Here is a 25,463-nt window from a genome sequence, read left to right as displayed (position 1 = left end):
GGTGTGGGGCCATGCTAATCTGCCCCGCATCGTTCCAATTTAAGGTGCTGCCAAATCGAGCCCTTTGACCCCATTTTGTACCACCCCAAATGCTCCATGGCCTCACATGACCCCTTATTGGACAGCAGAGAATTAGGGTGGAAAAGGTATTATCTGAGGCTGAGAGAAACCACATTTGTAAATGTGTGCTCAGGGTGCCGGAGATTCACTTCCTCATACATGAGCCGGGAGGTATAGAAGCTAAAGGTCACTGCTGTTGGACAAATGTGTCTTCTCTGTTCCTTGTACTTCCCCCCAAAACAAGCATGCAGAACTTTTGCAGTACTAAGAAGGACTAAGGAAGTCGCTTCCTACTGGGAGGGGAATTCCTAGGGGAGCAGCCTGCCTCACTCCCACACCCCAATCCAGCGAAATGCGCAGGCAGCTGACCTCCCCACTTGCACAGCCCCTTCTTAACGCGCTGATCAGGAAATCTCTGGTTTTGACATAGATTCTGAGTCTTAGAAGGACACTACTTTCTCCACAGCTCCTTCTAACACCCACACCTTAGGTGCCACACACAAAATGTTTTTATTTTTACAACAATTGTAGCTAAAGCGACCAATATCTCAGATTTTTTAGGATGTAAATTTTTAAACAGTTTCATTCTGAAAACCAGGAGCAATCCTATTGCTTCTATAGGGAAATACTGGAGAGTCACAGCCAGTACCTACCAATGGGTGCCGCCAACTCCTGCAACTTCAACTTGGTTTTCTATATATGGTACCAGGACAGTCTCCCCGGCTGTGTGGCAGCGGAAGGTATTCGTGAAGCCTCCTGAGTCCACCTGGAACCCAAGGAGCAAGAAGCGACTTAAAAGTTGCATACAGCTTTTTAAGAATAGTTTTTGGCAGGTCGGTACCGGTACTAAGAAACTGTACAGGACCCTGAAGGAGTGTATCTCAGCCCTTGGGATCACAGCCAGGTGCTGATGCCCGCGCTGTAGGGGAGACAGTGGCCTTTACTGTGACTGCTCTGATGCGCTTGGAACCTTCTCTAATCTCCAACGGAAAGTATTTACTTTCAAGGTCTAGGCCTGTCTGAAGTGAGATGAGGCAGAGATGTAGCAGAGGGCTGGGCTTCCACAGTGACTGCAGGGAAACCTCTCACTGTGTCCCCGGGACCAGGCCCCTTCCCTTGGGAAGGGCATCGGAAGGCAGCAGGGGGCTAGAGGGAGCGCTGGGGGCAGCGTCACCCAAGCTTCCCAGACTCCCAGCGCCCCGGTGTCGCAGGTAGAGACGCCCCCTCCCGCGGTTCGCGGGGCCGAGGAGGAGGGGCTGGGCTCCGAGCGCCCGCCCCTCCATCTATCACATGGCCGGAGAGTCACAAAAACAACAGCTTTGGCCAAGACCGTGACTTCAGGAAGGGAGCCCAGGGCCCTCGCCGCCAGCCCCCTCCCCATGGAGGACAGTTTTCTGGAATCGTTCGGGAGGCTGAGCCTCCAACAGCGGCAGCAGCAGCAGCCGCCTCGGCCGCCGCCCGCGCGGGGGCCACCTCCGCGCCGCCACAGCTTTAGAAAACACCTCTACCTCCTGCGCGGCCTCCCGGGCTCGGGGAAAACCACGCTGGCCAGGTAATGAGATCGGCCTGGCGCCCACGCGCGCCCCTGCCCCGAGCGGCTCCGCGCGCCGCCCCTGCCCTTGCCCCGCGCGCCCGAGAGAGCTTTGCCGCGCGCCGGCCCGGGAGGACGGACCTCGGCACTGCGCCTTGCGCAAGCCCCGGACGCCGCCTGCCCTTCCCCGCCGCGCCCGGCCTGGTGCCCCCCGGGCAACCTTCGTCCCCAGCCCCGGGTCGGGGAGGCCCGCGGGGACTGCTCTTCGGGAAAACCTGGTGGCGACTGCACAGAAATCCGCTCTCCCCGCCCGCTGGGGCGCAGGCAGCCGCCACGGCGTCCACAGGCGCTGTCACCGGAGCGAGTTCGGGGGGTCCGGGTATAGGGGGCCGGGGGCCGCCTTGAGATCTGGTGGATCGGCGCAGCCTGCGTCTGCTTTGGCGGCTGCGAAGGCGCACAGGTGCTCTGGGGAGGGGGGAGCTGGCGGCGCCACCACCGACAGTCACTGACAGCCTCTCCGCGGGCGCCCAAATTCGTTCACTTGCGAATTGCGTAAGCGGCCCTCCGGGTACCCGGGCAGAGAGAACTGCGCGGGTTTGCTGTCTGATGCACCTTGCTAGGCCCACCGCTCCAGCCTGAACGCCCTCCACTCCCTGCCCTGCACTTGGTGTTCCGGCAACGTTGGACTGTTTCTCTCCTTGCTGTGGTTGATGATGCTGGCCCTCCTCCTGCCTGGCTTTCCCACCGCCACCCTTTGCCCGACTGCTCTCACTAGCCTTTTAAAACCGGTTCTATTACCTCCCCTCGCAGCTGCCTCACCCTGCTATAGAAGCCGCCCTTCTCAGCGCCTTGGCTCCTGTTTACGGCTCTGTGACTGCGCTTAGGTTTGCACAGGATTGCTTTTTCCTTCTGTGAGATACTTGAAGATAGGGGCCATGTCTTACCCTCCATGAACATTATCTGGCACACGGTAGTCGATAGAAGCAGTCACTTGCCACCTGTGGGCTTTCCATCTCATCAGATAAGGCTAGCCCTAGGACCCCGGAACCGCTGAAGAATCAAGGTGGCCTGCGGTCACATGCAGATTTCCATGGCACCAGGTAGTGATCAGGGGGAGGGGGCTGAGTCTTTTGGATGTGGATGGTGGGGAAACTGAGATGGCCCGATAAGGGACTGACATTTGTATTGGGGGTCTAGCTGATTTGTGGAGGAGAAATATCCAGCTAAGCTAATGAAATTTGCTACCTTTGCATCTTAAAGGGATAGGTGACTTTCGATAGGTGACTGGCAGCCTTTTCTAAGTCACCCTTCTGTAGGTTCCTTGCCGAGGCTCCTGGCAGTGGCAGGTTGCATGGGTAAGAAGAACCTCCTTGGAACCCCTGGCAACTTTGTTATTTTGTGATACAGCAATTCACGGGGGTGGGGGGGGTGCATCTGTTACCAGGTGTTTCTAGGACACTGAATCTTGTTCGATCTCACTTTCACTTTGCGGGCCTGTAAATCCATCACACCCTGAAAGTCAGAGAAGGAAGTAACTTTTAGCCACGACATCTCTAATCTGCTGAGAAGGGAAGTTGTGTGAGGATCAGAGAACAGAGCAGAGCCCTAGCGACGGTCAGCACTGGAAAACCAGGGCTTGGCCCTGGGTAGTCTTTTTAAGGGTCCTTTCTGTCTCTCCTTTTCTACACCTCTAGGATTTTAATTCCTGCTTGATATTTGACTAAGCAGAAGACATCGGAGAAGAGAACATCCCATTAAACACCTGTAGGGACAGATTGGGTGAGCCCTGGCCTGAAAGCAGAAGCCTGCTGTAGATCTATCTTCCTCATCACTAGCTAGCTGCTGTCTCCAGCCACCCTTATGCCTCTCTGTGACTGAGAGGTGATTAAGTTAGAGGGTTTAATGGGAATCATTCTCTTAACTTCCTGTTGCTAGACCTGAAAGTGACTGGCTAAGGAGTGATGGCCTCTCATCAAGTATGGCTTCCTAGCCTAGCTCTGCCGCTCACTGGAGGCTTAGTCACTAGGTGACTAATAGGCTGAGATGAGCCCTCCGAGTTGCAGAGACGAAGCGTGGCTGTGATCCGGAGATGTGCATGGACTCGGACCCTCTACTGTGCCTGGCAGTGTAAGCCTTGGGGCGCAGGAGCCTGACATGCTTCCGGATGGGTTGTAGGTTTATATATAAAGTTCCACAGGGTGGGTTGCAACCCAGAGCAAGTAAGAATCGGTCTGGAAGTCACAGCAAGGCCTTCCTCAACGGGGTTTTCCAGGGAGAGAGGAAATACACTGTAGAGCATAAAAACTCTAAGGTTATTATATACTAGCTAGATCCTGAGAGCCATTTTTTTTCTATATGCTTTTCACATTTTCTATAATGAACGTGTATTTCTTAAATCAGAGCAATAAAACATTTTTCCTTTAACATTGGAGGAAGTTAGTTTTTGCAAATCCGGGCTCATCTTTTCCTGCTTAACCTTTATATCTCATTTGACTAAATAACTAATAAAAATATCTTTTAAAAATAGGACATGTCTTGTCTTTCAAGTCAATGTTATATTCTAGAATCTTCACCTGTGTCTTCTCAGCCAGCAGCTGGCTGGGATCTGGAACACATCTTTCTGAGTTCTTTGGATTTTCTTTTTAAATTGGATTTTCTTTGGTTTAAGCATTTTAAGCACATCGCAGTACTTGAGCTAGTGTGCGCTCTGAACCTACACTAGAGTCTGCTTCAGTTAAGCTTCATTCGGGGGTGGGGCCTATGGGCCCTGATAGGTTTGCCTGGCATGTGCAAGGCCTTGGATTCAATCCCCAGCACCTGTGATCCTAGCACTTGGGAAGGAGAGACAGGAGTAGCAGGAGTTCGGGGTCATCTTTGGCTACATCGTGAGTTCAAGACCAGCCTGTGATACATGAGCGCCTATCCCCAGAATGGAAAACAAACTAAGAAGAAAGCTACACACAGACACACAAACCTCATTTTATGCTCAAAGAAGGAGGTCTGTATAGATGCTTGGAAAAAAAAAAAAAAAAAAAAAAAAAAAGCTGTGTCAGAAGATAAGCAGGCACCCATGGGTGCTGACTTTTAGTAGCAGGGTTGTAGACTTTCCTCTTATTTGTTTCTAATTTTCAACAACAGTTGTGTCACTTAATAAAGAAAATGACTTTTGAAAGATATATATGTCTGATTGTTTTGCTCGCACACATGTATGTTTACCACTGTGTGCTTGATGCCTAGAAATGTCAGGAGAAGGCACTACCTCCTCTGGAACTATGGTTACAGATGGTTATGAGCCATCATGTGGGTGCTGGGAATCAAACCCTGGGCCCTCTGAAGAGCAACAAGTGCTCTTAACTGCTGAGCCCTCCCTCCAGCTGCTTGGTAACTTTTTAAAGGTGAAACATCAAGGTGCAGTTGAGTTAAAGGTTCTGTGTTTGTTCAATGACTTGGCTAATAATAACTATGTCTTTCCCTCAAGGGAAAGTCTTTCATAGGTTGATTTCTAGATGAAAAAACTCTAGGAAACTCAAGAGGAAATTAGCTTTTTAGAAACTATGACATTTTAACTTGATTCCTTCACACCTAAGGTTCTCTGCTAACAGGAGCCAACCCCACAAATACATTCATTGTGAAGATCACAGCACAGCAAACACAGGCGCTGTGAGGGCCAGCCATGGTATTAGTCACTAATCAATGGTGACCATGTTCCCTTGCCTACTGAGACTTACAGAAGGGGCCTAGAAGGTGTTTTAGAGTAACAAGCAGGAACAGATAACAAATCAGTCCTGTCTTGTGGGCAAATGGGGTGTGATGGAAACAGTGTCTTTGTGCCATTAGCCTTCAAGGCCTAGGGAGCTGGAGCAGAGGGTGAAAGCCCGTTAGGGACAGAGTCTCCGACACATGGAGGTGGTTCTTGTTTAGGCCTTGAAGAGATGGTAGAGCAGGGATGGGAAAGAGCCGTTGATCTGCTGGGCTTGTCTGAAGGGGAGCTTTCTTAGCCCAGAGCTGGATCTTGGAGACATTAAATGTTGAACATGGGGCCCAAGAAATGGCTCAGCAGGTCTTTGAAGTGCTTGCTGTGTAGGCCTGAAAACCTGGGTTCAATCCCTAGGGCCCACACTATAAGGTTATCTTCTGGCCAGTGTGTGCATGCACACACACACACACACACACATAATAAAAATAAATCTTAAAAGTTGGGAGACCCTTTTGCTCTTGGCCTTGTGGTCCAGAACTGTGTGTGTGCGTGTGGATAAGCACGTGTTGGTTAATGTCTCCATGGTGGTTATCTTCACCTCTTTAAGGATACAGATCAATACACATGCAGTGATTGTCACTGTATCTTTTTACTTAGTCACCCATGACAGAATCCGCCCCTTGGTAGTAAAGCCACCTCTCTCCTTTATCCCTGCAGCCTGCAGGTTACTTGGTCCCTCTGTGTTCTTGCTGGCCTAAGTGTGTCATGTATGTGGCTCCTAAATATTTGTCTTATGCCTCACTCAGCATACTGTCCCAAGGTTCAAGTTTGTGCCATATATGAGAACGTCCTAATGTTACGTGTGAATAAAAATACTTCATTGTGTGGTTATACAACCAGTGTGTCTTCGTGAACAGCAATAGGAGTCAGCTGTTCGTTCAGGTAGCCTTGTCTGAGAAATTAAACGCCTTCATTCTTCTGTCCCTTGAAAATAAAATGGTTTTCATCTTTACCTACCCGTGAAAGCCAGGTCTTGCACCATAGTGTTGATCACATGCTGGTCCCTCTGTGATCTACCCTCTGGCACCATCACACACAACTCCTAATGTGTGTTCAGTTAGGCTCAAGGGATGCTGCCTAATGGCTGTCCTTTCTCCTCGTTCACATCTCTCAGGACTGGAAGGACACTTCTCTAATAAGATTCGGGAACCAACAGGTGAGGAGAAAGGCATGGGAACAGAGTCACTGAGCCCAGGGACCAGATCACAGGTGAGGTAATGGCTCTCCTTCACAGAAGGAAGACCAAGACTGAGAATTGACAATATTTCACTTTTTATACATCACAATACAGTAGCAGGCAGGTGACAGCTCGGTCACCTGAGTGACTGAGTGGTATAGTGTCATATGGGCTTATAATCACTCACAAATGGCCACCTTAGGGAAGGCGGCTCCCACAGCATAGGAACTTCATCAATGTATCCTGGCACTGCTGGGGCCATGGGGGAGGGGCAGCTGAGGGGGCTGGTAGCACTGCAGGTGTGGACTATGATGTGAGAGGAAGTAGAAATTGGTGCAGAAGTCAAGAAGGGCACCTCCACAGGAAAGGCTAGGGGAGGTGTGGATAAACTTGGGGCACGGGGGTGGGGGTGGCTACGAAACTCCTGCTGTTTATCCAGCTGAACCCAAGACTCCGCTAAGTTAAACATCTCCATCAGGGTTATAGAGCAGAACCCACTCCCACCACGGTTTTTTAATATTTGGGCTTAAATCTTGAGCCCCACACACGGCAGGCAAGCACACAACCACAGACCTCCATGCCCGGGTTTGAACCAGAGCACGAAAGGCTAAGTGTCCTGATAAAAGTCTATGAAACACCAAGAGTGGTAGAAAATCCTTCAGGTCCCTGTTAGGGGCTAATTTAACCTAGATTTCAAGTCTCAGGGTACAGAAGCTACATTTTATCATTGTCAATATTAGAAAGAGATGTTTCTTTTAATTAGAAACATCACCAAGGTCTTTTGCTAGTGGATTCCACCGGGAGGAGAGATTGAGACTTTGAAATGTTGGTTGTTCAACTGATGGCGTGTACTGGAGAGGAGTGTCAGCTCCCAGGTCTCTAGCTTACATGGCAGTGTGCTTATGACTTAACTTCGTTCTTGGTGCCCCAGTGGAATAGCCATAGAAGGGGTCCCAGGTCCATTTGGACTCTAGCAAATAGAATAAGATAGATATTATTATTATTATTATTATTATTATTATTATTATTATTATTATTATTATTATTGGTCCCTTCAAGTCATCTAAAATCTCCCTAACCCTATGTAACTGGGAAGGTTTGTGAGAAACAAATGAATGTGGGAAAGGCTCTTTGTTGCATCTTGTGCACAGCTTGGGGAAGGCTCTTGGTTATATCAAGGTAAGGATCCAGAGAGTCATGGAGAAGGGCTCAGCACACAGTGACTAGGGGCTCCTAAGATTCATTTATCTTTATTTTGTGTGTAGGCTGTTTTGCCTGCATATAGGTATGTGTAGCATATACACACAGTGCCCACAGAAGCCAGAAGAGGGTTTTGGAGCCCCTGAAACTGCAGATGGATATGAGCCGCCATGAAGGTGCTGGGAACTGAACCCGGGTCCTCTGCAAGAGCAACCAGTGTGCTTAATGGCTGAGCCATCATCTCTCCAGCCCCAACCTGGTGCTTTTTATTTCATAGATGGAAATGCTGGGATCAGGGCATGGCACACGTATACAATGGTGAGCTCATGGGGGAAATGCCAATTGCCCCCAGAGTCACGGAGCACCTTGTTAAAGGATAAATGTAGAGTGAAGGTCTTTCCGAGTTGAGAATGACATACTAGGAGAAGGGGATTCTCTGCAATCCAAGGAGATTCTGAAGCATTATTTAGCTTGTTCTGTGACTCTTTTTTTAAGCAGATATCCCTACCTCTTTATTAGAATGTGAGTTTTAGGAGATGTGATGTAACTTTATCTATCTCTATATAAAACTATATCTACATACCTATGGTCCCGGCACTTACTGAAGCTGAGGCAGGAGGTTGCTGTGTGCAAGGCCAGCCTGGACTGACTGTATTAGTGAGATCCTATACTGTCTTGATTTTCTATCCTGCCTCTCAAGGAAGTCCTGCGTCTTGTAGGAACTCACTAAAGAGTTATTGCATGGATTGTTAATGAAGGGCAACTCTGGAGACTTCCTCAGAGATGGAAGCTCAGATGCTAGCATGACTTTTGAGGAAAGAGAAAAAAGCAAGCGGCTGCTCGCATGAGCAGAGGTAAGAGAAGTGTATGGTGTAGAGGGACACAGAGAGGAGAGCAGGCTGTACCACCTGTCCCATATGATACCATTCAGTGCAGAGGAGTGGGGGGGGGAGCAGGCTATACCACGAATCCCAGATACCATTCAGTGCAGAGAACTCTCTGAAAATGTATGAAAACATTTGATAAATAGCCCCTTTATTTGATCTTTAAACTAAAAATAGATTTTAAAAAGGAGATTTAAAAAATGTGTAGTTGCTGGAGAGATGGCTCTGTGATTAAGAGCACTGACTGTTCTTCCAGAGGTCCTGAGTTCAAATCCCAGAAACCACATGGTGACTCACAACCATCTGTAATGGGATCTGGTGCCCTCTTCTGGTGTGTCTGAAGACAGCTACAGTGTACTCATGTGAATAAATAAATCTTTTTTCTTAAAAAAAGAAACGATGTCCTAATTGCTTTTTTAAAAATGTGTGGTTGCCACTACTTGTGATCAGCAGTAAAGTGTGACCATTTGCCTCGTTGCCCTCTGGACCCTCCCTGACCTATGACTGTATTGGGGAGAATACAGGCAAAAACTAAAAGCTTGGGCTTTGGTTCCTGATTCCTTCCCCCAGTTCTGAGACGGAGTGGACCAGACTGACAGCTGAGGTCAGGCACAGGAAGCAGATCCCATTGCTAGACATGACAGGCAGCCCACGAGTCAGACAGCAAGAACAGCTAGAGGTAGGTGGGTCTATACTGCCAGATGATGGTGTGTGTGTGTGTGTGGGGGGTCTGCTGATGGATCCCAGAAACTTGGCATGTTTTGGAAGTGAGAGATAGTGAACCATAGGCCAGCCCAGGAACTGTTACTAGCCTTTGTGGTGTTGACACAGTAGAGGTTTCTCAGGAAGTGGAAGGCTGCTTATCCAATGGGGTGCTGAGAAATACACTGGAGACAGAAACCCATCTCCCAAGGTCAGGGATCAGCCCTAATGTGGGGGGTTGGAAACACCGGCCCTCTGGAAGCTACCCATGTTATACAGCCAGGGTTCCTTCTTGCTCTCAGGCTGCTGGGTGCTGGGTAGAATACTCCTCACTCCCAAGCCGTTTTGGAGGCTGACCTTGAGAACAATATCACACAGTTTGGGATCCTATGAGAAGAGCTTGCAAAGTTATGGCCAAAGAACATGGCATTTGAGCGCTATCCCTCAGGACTGGAGAGATGGCTCAGTGGTTAAGAGCACTGGATGCATTCCCAGAGAATCCAGGCTGGATTCCAAGCACCTAAATGGCAGCTCATAACCATAACTTGAGTTCCAGGGTTTCTGACAGCCTTATACAGACATACATGCAGGCAAAACACCAACGAACATAAAAAGAAAATAAATTGTATATTAAGAAAAGCCATGGGCTGGAGAGATGGCTCAGAGGTCCTGAGTTCAATTCCCATCACCCCACATGATGGCTTACAACCATCTGTAATGGGATCTGATGCCCTCTGCTGGTGTGTCTGAAGACAGCAACAGAACTCATATACATAAAACAAATTCCATTCCTCATTCTCCAAGTATGTGTTACCACCTGTGTGCCTGGCTGACTAAGCCAGCTCAGTCAGTCAACAGGTTCTCCAGGGCAGGAGTGAGTTTAAAAAGAAAAAAGACAGTTAAAAACCATTGCAGCATGACCCCAGCAAGTTCTGAGGCAGAGGTCGGTTTATTTTTTATACCATTTAATTACATGCAAGAAATAAAATCAGTTCTAGGTTAAGGGAACCAGCAAGACAATAAACACAAATGGTCAAGGAGCAAACAAGGCCATAAACAAAGTCCTGTGATCACTGTTTCTAAGGGTTTATCTGGATGACCAAGATATCTGAGCCTACTTCCCAGTCCTAGCCCAAAGTCAGATTCTTGCCTGAAGCCTGCTTCTTTGTTCTAGCTTCAAATCAGATTCCTGCCTGCACTTAATTCCTTGTCCTGGCCCAATGTCAAATTCTTGCCTAGCGGTCCCACAGGCTCTCTATACTTGGCTTTCTAGATGCCGAGATAAGAGTGCGGAAGCCCTGCCTTCAGGGAGCCTGTCTTCTGTCCTGGGGCAGGAAGACTATCTCAGAGAGCATCTACTTTACCGCGTTAAACACTCCACACAAACAAAATTAAAATCCGGAAGCCCTACAGAGCTAGTGACCTTGAAGTGTGCAACCCAGGTCCACCCCAAATGTGCACAGGAGATCAGCCATTGGTATTTCTTCGTGACAGGCATGACTGTGATGCACCCCAAGTGTCTGTAGAGAAAGCTAGAAATTGATAGGCTGAGTTTTATCTTTAACGTGACCTAGCGGGTTAGTGTGAGGCCCTGGGTTATTTTGTTTGTTTGCTTGCTTGTTTTATGTATGTGAGCTCACTGTCACCATCTTCAGACACACCAGAAGAGGGCATCAGATCCCATTACAGATGGTTGTGAGACACCATGTGGTTGCTGGGAATTGAACTCAGGAAGAAGAGCAGTCGGTGCTCTTAATCACAGAGCCATCTCTCTAGCCCCTCTATTTGAGCATTATACAGGAAAAACAAAACAAAACAAAACCATAGAATAGCAGTTGTTGCTCTTTCCCGTCTTGCAAGATGGCAGGTGAAAAGGCGGGGAAGCCTGATACAAAGGAGAAGAAACCTGCGGCCAAGAAGGCTGGCAGGGATGCTCCTGCCTCCCAGGCCCGGCCCGCTGGTGCAGCCAAAAAGGTTAAAAAGTCCAAGAAGGTGGCAAAGCCCCATTGCAGCTGAAACCCTGTCCTGGTTAGAGGAATTGGCAGGCACTCCAGATCGAATGTGTATTCCAGAAAGGCCTTGTACAAAAGGAAATACTCAGCTGCCAAGACCAAGGTTGAAAAAAAGAAGAAAAAGGAGAGAAGGTCCTTGCTACTGTCACAAAAACAGTTAGTGGGTACAAGAACGGTGGCACCCGGGTGGTGAAGCTTCGAAAAAACGCCTAGGTATTATCCTACCGAAGATGTGCTCGGAAGCTGCTGAGCCACGGCAAGAAGCCCTTCAGTCAGCACTGAGAAGGCTGCGCTCCAGCATCACTCTGGGACTGTCCTAATCATCCTCACCGGGCGCCACGGGGACAAGAGAGTGGTTTTCCTGGAGCAGCTGGGCAGTGGCTTGCTATCTGTGACGGGACCTGGTGCCCTCAGCAGCGTTCCTCTGCACAGAACACACCAGAAGCTTGTCATCACCACCTCTACAGAAGTCGGTATCAGCGAGGTTAAAATCCCCAAACACCTGGCTGACGCTGACTTCAAGAAGCAGCTGCGCAACCTCCAGACACCAGGAGGGCGAGACCTTCGACACAGAGGAGAAATTCGAGATTACAGAGCAGCGAAAGGCTGATCAGAAAACTGTGGACTCGCAGATCTTGCCAAAGGTTAAAGCCATTCCTCAGCTCCAGGGCTACCTGCGATCTCAGTTCTCCCTGACAAACGGGATGTATCCTCACAAACTGGTGTTCTAAATTGCTAACAATTGAATTAAACAGCTTCATGGTTAAAAAGAAAGAAAGAAAGAAAGAAAGAAAGAAAGAAAGAAAGAAAGAAAGAAAGAAAGAAAGAAAGAAAGAAAGAAAGAATAGCAGTTGGCACCCATCGACTAATGTTAGTTTTTTGGCTTGTTTGTTTTAAATCATGGATCATGGAGTGCTATGTAGGAGTTAAAGAGAGTAAACTTAGCTTGTGTATCAACATGGAGAGATCTAAATTCCGTGGTACTCCATCTTTCCACGTTATATCAAGGAGTGCTCCAGGTACTTGGGAAGCACCAGTGTGTGTGTGGGATCCTGCCCAGGTAGACCTAATATGCTAGACATGGGGAAATAAGTGTGCAGTGTGAGGGAATTAGCCCTGTGATCCCAGGGTGCTATGGAGAGCCGGAGTGAAGCACGGGGGGGGGGGGGGGGGGGCCAGGAGCACCAGGGTTAAAGCAGGCAGCTGGCTGAACCCAGCCCCAGAACCAACAGGAGATGGTGCTGATGAACAGCCCTGGGTCTGCAGGGTCTCAGACTTGCCTCGGGGCTTCTGAGTTTATGTTGCAAGAAACTCTTTGCCTGAGAGCTCTGAACTGGGGTGTTGGCTGAAGGACGGGGTGTGTGTGTGTGTGTGTGTGTGTGTGTGTGTGTGTGTGTGTGACAGAGACGGGGGTGGGGGGAGAGTGTGTGTGCGGGTGTATGTGTGTGTGAGAAAGAGACGAGAGGGGGTGGGGTACTGAGGAGGGTGAGCATGTGAGCGGGTGAGCGGGTGTGTGTGTGTGTGTGTGTGTGTGTGTCTGTGTGTTAAAGACTCTGAGGTAAACCTTGGAGCCAAAAAGTTCCTTGGAAGCACAGGTTAGCAGAGTCACAAGGAAGAAAGCCACGCAGTCACACCGAACAAGTTTGACACTGACAGGCTGTGCCTGTGACATGTGACATCTCTGAGCTGAAAGCGCAGCAGTGGTGGCAGGAATGTGTCCCAAGAAATCTCCCAGAAGACTGTCGCGGTGCTGTCATTTCTGGGCGTGTGTGGCAGTGTGTGCTTTAAAGCTGCAGTTTGTGCTGCCTCTTCCCGTGGTGCAGATCAGAGATGTGAAGCTAGAGTCGCAGGGCGGCTGGGACGCCCCTTCCGAATAGTGGCTGCACAGGGGTGGGGAGGACGTCAGGAGAAATGTGACCAAAGTTCAGTGATGTAACTAGGTGTAAGAATGTTACCACTGGCACTGGAGATGGTTCAGAGGTTAAAAGCACTGGCTGCTCTTGCAAAGAGCCTGGGTTCATTCACAGCAACCACACGGTGGCTCTCAACTATGTCTAATTCCAGTGCCAAGGGATCTGCTGCTCTCTTCTGGTGCCCACAGGCACTGGGGAGAAGCGTGGTGCCAGACACACACCCAGGCACTCACATCCGCCCATCGGTTTTCCTTTTTAACTGAGGAAGTGTTGTGATAAAAGGCGGAGTGGTGACTGCGGGTGAAGGCACATACGTGCAGACTGTGGCTACCTGTCATCCATATGTGAGACAATAAAATGCACTCCCTCAGAGCCAGAGTGCCCAGAGTGTGACACCACTCAGCCTGGCTCTCTCTAGACCCGAAGGAACACTCTGGCACTGCCGCTTGGAAACTCTGAACGCTGGCCAGCTATTTAATCTCTCCACGCAGCAGTTTCGTTATCTGCAAACTGGAGGAACTATTATTTACTTCATGAAAGTGATACAAAGGTTAAGGAGAGCCGTACACACCAAGGTCTTTGTTTCCTGCTGACCACATTAGGAAAGTTACTGAAACCATCATGGAGCAAGAAGGAGCTGTTTTTCATTGTTCACTTCTGCAACAACAACAATTGAAAAGTAAAAGTATACATTTTATAAAAGGGAATATCCTCAGCACTGAATATAATAAAATATTAGTAAAGAAGGCAAGGAGATTGACCCAAACATAGGGAAAAAAAGACAAAGCCCAATGCCAGGTCTAACTATGAGTAGTCATTTGGTACAGTGTAGAAAGTATTTCAAAATGATGGGAAAGGGTGAGATACTTAGGCAACAGTTTAGGGACAACCAGGGTCTCAAGTAGAAAAATAATCAAGTTAGATCTTTAGCCAGTAATGTATACAAGTTTTAGATGGAGCAAGGAGAATATACTAGAGTTACATACTGACATGATCTTGGGGTGCGAAAGACAGTTCTGATGTACATCAAAGGCACAGATTTGAAGATAAAAGAAGCTCCATGCGGCAAGGATAAATTTGTAAAGACTTAACCTTTATAATCTAGAGGTTTCTGTAAACAATGTTAAAAAGCAATTGTCCTGTCCTATAAGAAAGTGAAATTCAGTAAGATAAATCTGCCGAGAGGAGCCTCAGATCAACACACAGGAAAGCACACTGGGTAGTCAGGAGACAATCCTTAGGTAAATTGTGACTCATCCCTGTGGATAAGTGTAAGCTGCCATGCATTGAAATGTTAGAGAAAAAAAGCTTCATAGGGTGAGAAACAATTTGTTAAGAAAGAAATAAAACCTGCTGGTGAAAACTTGGTATGATTTATATCACATTCCTGTTTTTAATAGAAAAGGTGACATTTATAAAGACGTAGTCTGGGGTGTGGTGGCACATGCCTTTAATGCTGGCGCTAAGGAGACAGAGGCAGGCTGATCTCTTGTGAGTTCCTGACCAGTGAAGGCAACCTAGTGAGACTCTGTCTCAGAAATGAAACAACCAAGCTAGCAATTAAGCAAGCAAGCAAACAAACAAACAAAACTTGGGCTCGGTAATGGCACTGGCCACCAAGCCTTACAACCCTAGTTCGATTCTGGAACCGGAAAGGTGAAGGGAGAGAAACGATCCCTGACACTTGTTCTCTGACTTCACACTTCACACAATAGAATATATATATATATATATATATATATATATTCTATTCTATATATATATATATATATTCTATTGTGTGTGTATATATATACATATATATATATATGTATATACACACATGTATATATATTTGTGTGTGTGTATATATATATATATATATATATATTAATTATATATATATATATATGACCAAATGTTAGATGGAGGAATACAGGAGCCTACACTTACTTTTTAGCCCTTTAATGTTTCAATGTGTTTTTCCTAAGAGGAGATAGCTTGAAGTTTATTACTAGCTAAACTTGGGACAGCTGGGGCATTGTAAAGAGCAACGAGAGGATGTTTGGGAGACGGAGGCAGGAGGATTGGCCGTGACTATGAGGCCATCCTGGTTTGTATAGTGAACTTTAAGCCTGTCAGAGCTACTGTAGCAAGCAAGCTAAGTCTAGGACAGGCTGGGCACGGTGGTACAAGCCTGAAACCCCAGCACTGGAGAAGCAGAGGCAAAAGTAGTTTGAGCTACACAGCAATGAATAGATAAATAAGGCAGAGATGATGAGAAGAGAAGAGGCTCTTTACAAGACGATTCTGCGTAGAAGATATGACAAGAATTTCAAATGAGAAACCTAAGACTTGTGGGACCTTGAGGTGTCGGCTGCACTGCACCGGGAAGGCTGCTGGACGCCGGGACAGTCTCATGGTATTGGTATCACCACCAAGCCAGCCCATGAGCTTGTTTCACAGTGGAAGACTCAGTGACTGACCAGTGTCTGCAGGGGCACAGTGGGCGGAGTGTCACGTGAGATCAGGAAAAACTTCGTTCCTCTGTACCAGCCTTCCAACAAGGTTTAGTCTTGACCCAATCCTGAGCAAACCAGCAGAGACTTCATCCGGACTCTTCCTGAGAGAAGGAGACATGAGAACCGTTTGAGGTGAAAGACACCAAAGAGCACTGGGAATGAATGAAGATCATTTGGGGAACCGTATGAGAACATTTTAAATATTTAAATATAAAATGAAGTAAAGTAATGTTAAATTATGAGGCTGTGAGAAAAAAGTTTTGAAATCTTTAGGACATGAATTCAAGCATCATGCTTACCTAGGAGAATGTTGGCAGAGAAGGAACCCAGGAGTAAAGAACCTTCAATAGAGGAGACAGAATAATTGAGACCAAACCTGACAATCTAGTGACCGTAGACAAAGGATAAGCAGTGTTCATTGTTCTGTGTTTTCCCCATTTGTATATAATTTTGGACATTTTCTAATGAGAAGTTGTGGGCAGAATAAAAGGTCCAGGTGCAAACTAAAGAAGGGAAAGGCAGAGGGAATGCACTTTAAGGGGCATGGTGACCAGAGAGGATGTGTGGATCCTTTCAGCTCCTGACCCAAACAATTCAGTTCTAGGGAGAGCTTCCTGAGGTGACCAGGCTCTGAGAGGATGTTCAATGCCCACAACTATGGCGGGTAATCGCCCAAGCTGGGTCATGAATCTGTCTACCAACGCATGTCTGAAAATGTAAAGTCGGGTACAAGGAAGACTAACGTAGTAACATCAGACCCTCCCAGCCAGCAGGTCCCCAGCCAATAGATACCTATCACATCATTCCCGATGGCTATTCTCATCGTGGGAGAGTAAGTTATGGAATACGGATTAGCACCCGAGTTTCTCTCGTAGTTTTAGTGAATTGAGTGAGGGGCAGCGGAGGAGGGGAAACTACATGAAAATGATTGTTTTCTCTCCGTTCTCCTGGTCTTCATTTGCTCAATTGCCTGAGTGCACGAGGGTCTTGACCACCGTAGGGAAGGTTAGCGCTGAGGCACACCCCTCATCTCCAAAGCTGCTCGAGTGGAATTTATTGCTCACACTTACATTTTAGTCTAAATACTGCCACCTCTGCTTGGCTAGTGTTTCTACTGCCTTGAGTTTTCAAGATGCTGTTATGGCTTTTGGCACTAATTTGACATTTAGGTGGAAGTAAAATAAAATAAAATAAAATAAATACAGGGACAGACCAAAGGGAAAAGCAGACTGGCACCACACTGGTGAGGAGCACTCTTCTAGTTTGCAGGAAGGTCTGTGGAGCCCACAGTCTCCTGTGTCTCAGGAATGGAGAACCCATGATGCCTGGTGGGACCTGAGCAGTTTTACTCTGAGTGAAATATCAGTCAGAAAGGCCAGTGATGCTGTTTTGTGTTGTCTAGAAGGGACTAGGAATAAAGTGCGCAGTTCACAGTGTGTCTGTAAGTCCATCTAGAGAAAACCTTAGACTTAAACTTCTGTTAACAGTGTAAGCCACCAAGAGCCAAACGGGAGTCCATAGTGATTACCCATGGAAAGAAAAACTCATCTCTGAAAAGACTCAACGAACCAGCCCTACAAAAGGTCAGTGACAGAAGACAGGTGAGACCCAGTCTAGAAGAGAAAGTAGATGGGGGAATCAAAAAAAAAAAAAAAAAAAGTCTTGGTTTAACAGTCATTTAGCACACAGGAGAAATGATTTCCATCTGAATAGTAGATTTTATTAGAACAAGTCATATGTATAAAATAACCTGAAACTTGATCGTGTTGACCAGTATCTATGACACTCAGCAAAATTTAAACTATCCCTCTATGAAATGGCTTCCTGAACCACCCCCTCATTCTGCGGGGTCTCTGTCACTGTTAGTATTGGAGGTCGGGGCTTGGGTGTGGGGTTTGACCTTTCTAGCTGGGTCATCAAGCTCAGAGAATACTCTGTGGAGACTGAACCTTTGTCCTTCTCTGCCCTCTGGCGACTTCTCCCATCTCCCATCACCCTCTAGACCTGTTGGTGACTGACAGTTGCTGTATTTCCCACATTCTCAGTTCCTTCAAGAACTTGGAACTGATTTCTATGTTGCCAATGCACAAGAGCAGACCAATTCACTTCCCCTGACACAATATGGCGTCCACCCCTGCTCTCCTGCCCAGAGGCCTGGAGACTCAGCCAGTCAAAGCCAGTCCACCAGAAGCTCACAGGATGCTTTCCTAGACTCCTTGCACTCTCTGTGAAGGACACTCTTGGGCTGGCTCCCCCGAAAATATGACTTTCAAGCTAGCTCCCCCAGCTCTCCATACACAGACTTTCTGTATGTAGGAACTACCACGAACCTGGTTTTAGTGTTTTTACCATAAACCTGTCGGCTTGGATGAACTGTGGCCCTCCGACATGGTTTCCGTGGTTGTGTGTGTGTGTGTCACACTTTGGACTGCTTCCAGCTTGCCAAATTCCTCTTAAAACTTTGTGTGCACTGTTCCTGATGACTTACTCCAAAGAAACTGTCTCTGCCCTAATTTATTCACCCTGTGTGTGTGTCTTCTGCCTTCTCTCCTCCTCTTTCACAAGAGGTAAAAGGTTTCTCAGCCCTCAAAGTCCAAGTCAAATGTTGTCTCTTTTGCAATGTCTCGCTTATCAAACTGTTAATGTTTCTGGCCCAAATTATCTATGTTTTGTTGGTACAGCATGTCCTACATGTTTCACACAAACTGTGCAGGAGGCCTGGTCCCTTAGCCAGAGCATCCAGTCTTGAATGTAACTACTTTAGTTTTTGTGCCTTAACACTTCGTTTAACACTTGGTATCCGGAAATTGTCAATCAGGGTTTAACGAGTTGGCTGATTGTCTTGATAGGGACATTTTTATGTCAGGGCCAAAGAGATGGATCTGAGGTTAAGAGCACTGGCTGGATTCCCAGCACCCACAGGGCGCACACTGTCTGTAACTCCAGCCCCAGGAGATCTGACGCCCCCTTCTGGACTCCATGGGCCCAAGTGCAGATAAATAAAGATGAACAATAAAATGAAATATATGCTTGCGTGTCCTTAAAAGTCTACCAAGGACAGTCAGGTTGCTGTTAAAATCAAGGTATCCCTTGGATTCCCCGTGCACCACCACAGACTGCGACGAAACGCATTTACTTTGTGGTTGTTTTTCCCCAACTCTGCTGTCATACCCTCTGAAGAATGCAGGTAGACATGCTTCTTTTCGGTCTCTGGATTGTGTATTTACTGACATGTCAAAGCAGACGCTTTTACTCTTTGCCCTCTCACATCCGCTGCAACATTTAAAGAGCCCCGTGCTCTGGTGCACTGTATCTCCGGCCCTGTCGGCAGTCTGGGCTGGGTAAGTTTTTACTAACCCTCAGGTTTGTTGAGCACTTCACCCTCTTCAAAGTGCCTGTCCCTCCAGTCCTTAGCATTGCCCTCTGTGTCTTATAACTGAGAAGACAAGTTCAGACCGACGGGTTCATGGTGGCGGCAGTGGAAGCAGGAGGGTAGAGCTCAGCTCTACAGCGCCATATTCTCGCTGAGTTAAAGTAACTCACCTTCGTCTCTACTACCGAGAACAGGAACTAAAGGGGCGGGGCGTGCGGCACTTCCGCCTGCTTTGCTCTTTGCATTTCCGCCCTTTTCACTCCCCCAAATGGCTGCAGGAGTGGATTCCACTCACTAGCCGAATCTGTTATTCTGCAGGGCGTTGCCAGATAGTGAGCATCTCTAGTTTGGGGTTTTTGTTTGTTTGTTTGTTTCTTATTACAATGAGGCTGTTCGGTACCGACCCGGTTACTCTCTGATTTGATAGTACCTGCTCAAAGATACGATGCAAACCAAGTCGAAGCATCTCTTTTGAAATTCTTTCTTGCGGATCTTAACTCCCCTCTCTGTTTTGCATAAAGGCGCTTGCTCTCTGTGATGTTACTTGTTTTCTGTGACATTTTTCATATTTCGGCCCAGAGTGGTAGGGTTAAGAAGGCACAGGGCGCCATTGGGTTCACCTCTCTCCTTCTCTTGTGCTTTTTCCCACTGGTTTAGGTATTGTTAGAACTCAGAGGGTAGCTCACACACATCTCCTTTATCCACATTTCATACCTCAGCAAGAACTAGTTGCTCAGATGGGTCCTTACAGAGATCAGAGCTCCGAGGAATGGGACCCAGGACAGGTAAGAGTTTAGGGGCCAAGGGAAGGGCTGCAGCGCGGGGGCATGGTGCCCGAAGGGAGGTGTGGGAGGGCACTGCCTTCTCGGAGAGGAGTGGCCCTGGCAACTGATGTCGGCCTGGAAATAGTCACCATGCCTTCCACTTAGCCTTGGCGTTTTAGTCGATCCTGGAGGCAGTGGCCGTGACCAGTGACCTCTCACTTTTAAGAGTTGGCAACATGCACAGCCGCCTCTCGGCCTCCTCTGCCTTCTGTTGAGGAGTGATGACTTCCGGAGATAAATGGTTCTCCTTTTAAGTGAAGTTGAAAATTCAAAAGGTGGAGATCTCAGAATTTTTGTCTGCAGCTAAAGTTGGAAAGGAACTGTTCTTCCATGACCAAGTGTAACCGGAGAATTCCTTTTCTGTTTTTTCCACTTCTCCACCTTGCAGACAGCTGCAGCGTGACTACCCCAGAGCACTGATTTTCAGCACCGATGACTTTTTCTTCAGGGAGGATGGCGCCTACGAGTTCAATCCCAACCTCTTGGAGGAAGCTCATGAGTGGAACCAGAAAAGAGGTGACAGATTCCTTTCCAAACCCAGGGAGGGGACTGGGCGGGGTTGCTTTACGCATGTACCTTGTAGTAGCCTAGAAATGAAGACATTTCATGGAAGGAGCTTTAACCAAAAGCTCTGAAGTTTTTCTACCCTGCAGAATGGCAGGATGTAACCTCTGTCCAGCAAACAGAAACACCCTGATAATGGCTCAGCACTAGGTAGCATTTACCTGTGTGAGGAGGGCTTCTGTAATGACAGTAACAATAATGTGAATGATGCTTGACCTGCTGACTGCTGCATGTTGTTCACCATTGTGTTGCATTGTGTTACAGCAAGGAAAGCAATGCGGAATGGCATATCCCCCATTATTATTGATAACACCAACCTGCACGCCTGGGAAATGAAGCCCTATGCAGTCATGGTAGGGAGAAGTATCATTCTGAATTCTCAGTTATGGACATTTTATGAGAAAGTTGAAACGTGGGTTCTTTCCTCTTTTTCTAGTCTTTCATGATTTTGCATTCACTAAATGGGAGTTCTCCCAGTGAGCCAGTAAAGTTGGTAATATTGTCTTGGGCTTTTCTGCTTTCAGTTGCTGAGGGGCCACTTTGCCTCTGAGGCTCCTCCACAAATAGCAGTACTTGGTCTGAGTCCTTGGTAGATATTTTCCTCCTTCCTTCCTCCCTCCCTCCCTCTCTTCCTTCTGCCCTTCCTTCCTTCCTTCCTTCCTTCCTTCCTTCCCTCTTTCCTTCCTTTCTCTTTCTGAGATAGGATCTCACTATGTAGCTCTGGCTGTCCTAGAACTCACTATGTGGATCAGGCTGCCCTCAAACTCATAGAGATCTGCCTGCCTCTGCTTGCCTCCTTGCTAGCTTTTTTTTTTTTTTTTAATTATTTAGTTATTATATATGAGTACACTGTAGCTGTCTTCAGACACACCAGGGGAGGGCATCAGATCCCATTACAGATGGTTGTGAGCCACCATGTGGTTGCTGGGAATTGAACTCAGGACCTCTAGAAGAGCAGACAGTGCTCTTAACCGCTGAGCTGTCTCTCCAGTCCTCCTTGCTAGCTCTTAAGTCGTGGCTGTTTTCTGTTCAGAGGAACATCCACTGACACTTGCATGGAGATACAGACTAGAGAACGCATCGGTCAGGCTTTGGGTCCCAGTGAGTCGGGTCTACCTGCTGTAGGCCAGAGATTTCAGCACTCTTGATGAGAGTTCTGGGAAACAGCATGTCTTAGTTTAGGAAAAGATTCAGGATTAACAGTGACACTATTCAGGCAGTAGAATACAAATATCAACACATTACGCAATACAATTCTGATCATTTCAGTTTGTATCTGATGCTAACAAGTTTTCATTCAACAAACAGAGCAAGAGGCAAACAGCTTCTTGAGTAACACGTGGCCCCTAGTGTGTTGTGAGGCCTCTTCCACACAGAGACAGATGTGCTTCCGTCTACTGATGCTTTCCTATCAGTTCTGCTCAGGCCCAGGGGGTACAGCTTGGACTAGTTCACATTCAAGGCCACACGAGGCGAGTGGAGCCTCAAAGAGCTGCTGTGTGCAGGCACAGCCTGAACCAGCATTAAGGAACATCCTGCCGTGGCTTCCAGGAAGTCCTCTGACTTCTCAGTTTTGGGTACTAACGATCCACAGCTGTTAATGAGGCCCAGTCATTAGGTGTTCTTACAACGCAGCAGTTGAACTTTTTCCTGAATGGAACCACCTATCCAACTTAAATACTTAAGTGCATCTGTTAGTTGACAGATAATGATTGTATGTATTTGTGGAGTGCAGGGGGTCTGCTCTGGTGGAAGTGTTCATGCCTGAGTCAGGGTACTTAGGTTATCTGCCACCTCAAGCATCATTTTTGGGTGGGATGAGACTATTCACAATTCTCTCTTGGCTATTTTGATTTGTGTAATACTAACTGTAACCTTCTCTGGTGTAACAGCACACCACAGCTTATGCATGCTGCCTGAGGAGGAAATCCCTCAGCTTAGCTCATTAATTCTGTTTTCTAACACGTTGAGCAACAGTGGTAGCAGAGGGCTGCTTGAGTGACGTGGTCATCTTACAGATGCAAAGAACATTTGTCCACAGGAAGAGCCTCACTCGAGGCCCAGGGCACTGGGCCAAGCCCTGTAGAGCTGAGAGAGCCGGGTGTGCTGGAAACAGTATAGAAAACATGTGGAGACCACGCCTATGCCATAAGTGGCACTCTCCGTTATAGACCTAGGTGGGAGGAAGTAAATCCCAAGATAACCGTGGAAGCAGCTTTAGGACTTCCCCGGGTACACCGTTCACACCTGTGTTTGGGGCATTTCATCCTGAGTTCAGTGATCCATCTTAAGGATGTTCAGACTCCTGCTAGAAAAAAAACTGATCATCTTTGACACTGAGACACATATAACACAACAGGAAAGACTAGCTATGGGGATGAACTGCAGGAGATAGATTCAGAGCCTGGATTGCCTTGTAAAACGGGGGTGTTTGGACAGGACTGTGGTGAATGTTAAGCGGAGTGTGAATGTCCCAAGTCTACATGCCATGTCTTCACTGTCTTATGTGCTTCTGAAAAATCAGGCACTTGAAAATAACTATGAAGTTATATTCCGAGAACCCGACACTCGCTGGAAATTCAACGTTCAAGAGTTAGCAAGGTACCTCTTTGTTTTCCTAGTTCCTCATTCTGTATCCTGCTATTTTCAGGTATTTCAGACTGAACAAAAGCATCTTTGCAGGCTGGAAATGGACTAGTTTTCAGGCCAGAAATGGTAATTCTTAGGCACTGATAACTTTGGAACTATTAATGTGAGGGCCTTAGTCTAACATGATACTAAATGCTAATCCTTGGCTGGGACCTGGTCCCTTAGAAGGATACCCTGAACTTGGTACTCAGTTGCTTCCTCGTTAATGAACATTTAAGGCAATTACTCTGCATGGGACAAGATCTTTGAATGTTAAGCAGAACATGACACACTCCTGCTGCTTTGATTTATACAGCAACACGTGTCCAAACAGTAATTTGGTTTTTAATGCACGACTTTTAATAACCACACTCCGTGTTGTCTGATGCCAAATGACCCAAACAGAAGCAGGATATTTCTAAAGCAAGTCTACGGTCAGCCCCATGATTGCCTGATTGGTAAATCTGACATGGCTCAGGAGCTCTAGTCTGTCATTGAAAACTTGACAACTGAATTTCTAACCACATCCCCACCTGGTGTCTGTGCCCTGATCCAAACTGATTATAGATGTATGCATGCCATCAGCAAGCATATCACTAAATGCATGAGTTCTAGCTGGCAGTGATTGTTCATAGTCAACATTTTAGCCTTTCTTTAGGAAGGTCTAAAGCCTTCTTTTAGAAGGGCCTTTCTAAAGCTAGCCCTAGGCCCTTTCGGGGTGCTCGGGGTAGCATGAGAAACACTAGTAGAGCTGGAGAAGTGCCTCCACAATAGGACATACGCTTTTGCCCGGCATCCCGAAGGAGAGCAGCAGCCATGCAATGCAGGATGTGTATGTAATGTAAGCTGCTTATTTTGATAGCCTTCCTTAACTAAAGATTTGTGGGGTTTTTTTCCCCCCTTTTTTCTATGTAGAAGAAACATCCATGGGGTCCCAAAAGAAAAAATCCAACGAATGAAAGAACGGTATGAATACAATGTTACCTTTCACAGTGTCCTTCATGCAGAGAAGCCGAGCAGAGCGAACAGAAACCAGGACAGGAACAGCGCACCATCCAGTGGCTCCGGGTACTGGAACACCCACACAGAGCTCCCCAACCAAAGGGCAAATGGCAACTCCTCCAACGAGAGCTACAGAAGGGGTGGCTACCACCATGGATATTAATGGCCTGTGCACAGCCACTGCAGAATTTTCCTAGAGAAAGTTTCTACTTCAACTTTTGGTATTTATTCTTTGTTCAGTTTTAGCCAGAGCTCTAATTCCTATGTAAATAGCCGAGCCCAGAAGTTTCTGAACAGAGGTCATTATATTCACTATCTCCAGGAACCCATGTCAGCGTGCACCCGTACGCATGGTCTGATGCTGGGGATGTGCTGAGGAGTCAAGGGGTCTTTTCTCCAGGGAAAGAATTGATTTGAAACTGAAATCCAAAATTATCAGTTAGTTGCACAAAGTCATAAAGATGCTACTAGTACATTTCTATAGGCTACAGTACCACCATCTTTGACAGGGCTGGGGAGATGAGGGAGGCAGAGGCAGGAAGCAGCTTAGCACCAATGATCTATCTGTCTCCAGAGACCTGAGCCATCACTCTAGTGGCACTGATTTTCCTTTAGCCCCAATGCACAGAAGGGAATGTAGTCCTTCAAGGTAATGGGGGAGCAACTCCCTCATTTTACTGATGCGACACTGTCCAAAAAAGGCCTGTAGATTCTTAGAGACAAAGGCAATTAAGAAGAATCAGTACCATTATAGTCAGACCTGCAGACAGCGGTGTCAGGACAAACTCCTCCCTCTAGCTTGTAGTCCAACAGTGTAAATAAACCTGCTTTTGCAAAACACCAGTTTTTAAGGATCATCAAGTGATTTGTAATGATGCCTGTAATGTGTTATTAGTTAGTAACCCAGATGTTTAGGAGTGCAAAGCAAGAAAGCAGCCAGGGTGTAGGTCATCGGAGATGCCAGAGTCACACCCACCAAGGTGAGCAATCTGTTTTATGTGGTGTTGAGACAGTAAACTGTGGAATGCCCCTTCATACCAATTGTGAATGTATGAGTCCAAGTTAAATCTCAGCAGGCTGGAATCAGATTCATTGGTACGAGACCCTGACAGGACCATATGAGATAGATGTATGCTCTATTTATTTTTTGCCAACAGCTTCTTTCTAATGTTTTGTGAAATATTATTTTAAGTGTCTTATATAATGGTGCTTTTATGGTTATTAAAATTGTATATGGCATTGAATTTATATTGGGTTTTCAATTGAATTTATTTTTTGTTTAACAAGAAACATTTACCAAGACCCAAGAACTTCAAGCATAAAATAACCTTTGCA

General features: G+C 47.0%; 1 protein-coding gene and 1 pseudogene across 4 annotated transcripts; both read left to right on the top strand.

The window, feature by feature from the left end:
- Positions 1-1,404: 1,404 nt before the first annotated feature.
- On the top strand, positions 1,405-25,306 carry N4BP2L1 (NEDD4 binding protein 2 like 1; the record flags this gene model as incomplete). 3 transcript variants are annotated; one of them, XM_080940503.1, is made up of 5 exons in its annotated part: positions 1,405-1,612; positions 20,323-20,450; positions 20,763-20,851; positions 23,023-23,099; positions 24,042-25,306. In XM_080940503.1, the coding sequence occupies exons 1-5, from the start codon at positions 1,440-1,442 to the stop codon at positions 24,289-24,291; spliced, it is 717 nt and encodes a 238-aa protein (XP_080796629.1). In that variant the 5' UTR covers positions 1,405-1,439. The 3 variants fall into 3 exon arrangements, with proteins under 3 accessions (XP_080796629.1, XP_080796631.1, XP_080796630.1); XM_080940505.1 differs by lacking the exon at positions 23,023-23,099 and having other exon boundaries at positions 24,042-24,213; XM_080940504.1 differs by lacking the exons at positions 23,023-23,099; positions 24,042-25,306 and adding an exon at positions 23,149-23,196.
- Positions 11,172-12,054, top strand: LOC308438953 (large ribosomal subunit protein eL6-like; annotated as a pseudogene). The gene has a single exon. The product of its transcript is annotated as a large ribosomal subunit protein eL6-like (transcript).
- Positions 25,307-25,463: the final 157 nt, after the last annotated feature.

Source organism: Micromys minutus, assembly GCF_963924665.1.
Source record: "Micromys minutus genome assembly, chromosome: 29".
NCBI classification, from domain to species: Eukaryota; Metazoa; Chordata; class Mammalia; order Rodentia; family Muridae; genus Micromys; species Micromys minutus.
The sequence above is the reverse complement of the archived record's forward strand: the minus strand, read 5'-3'. Positions and strand labels throughout refer to the sequence as shown.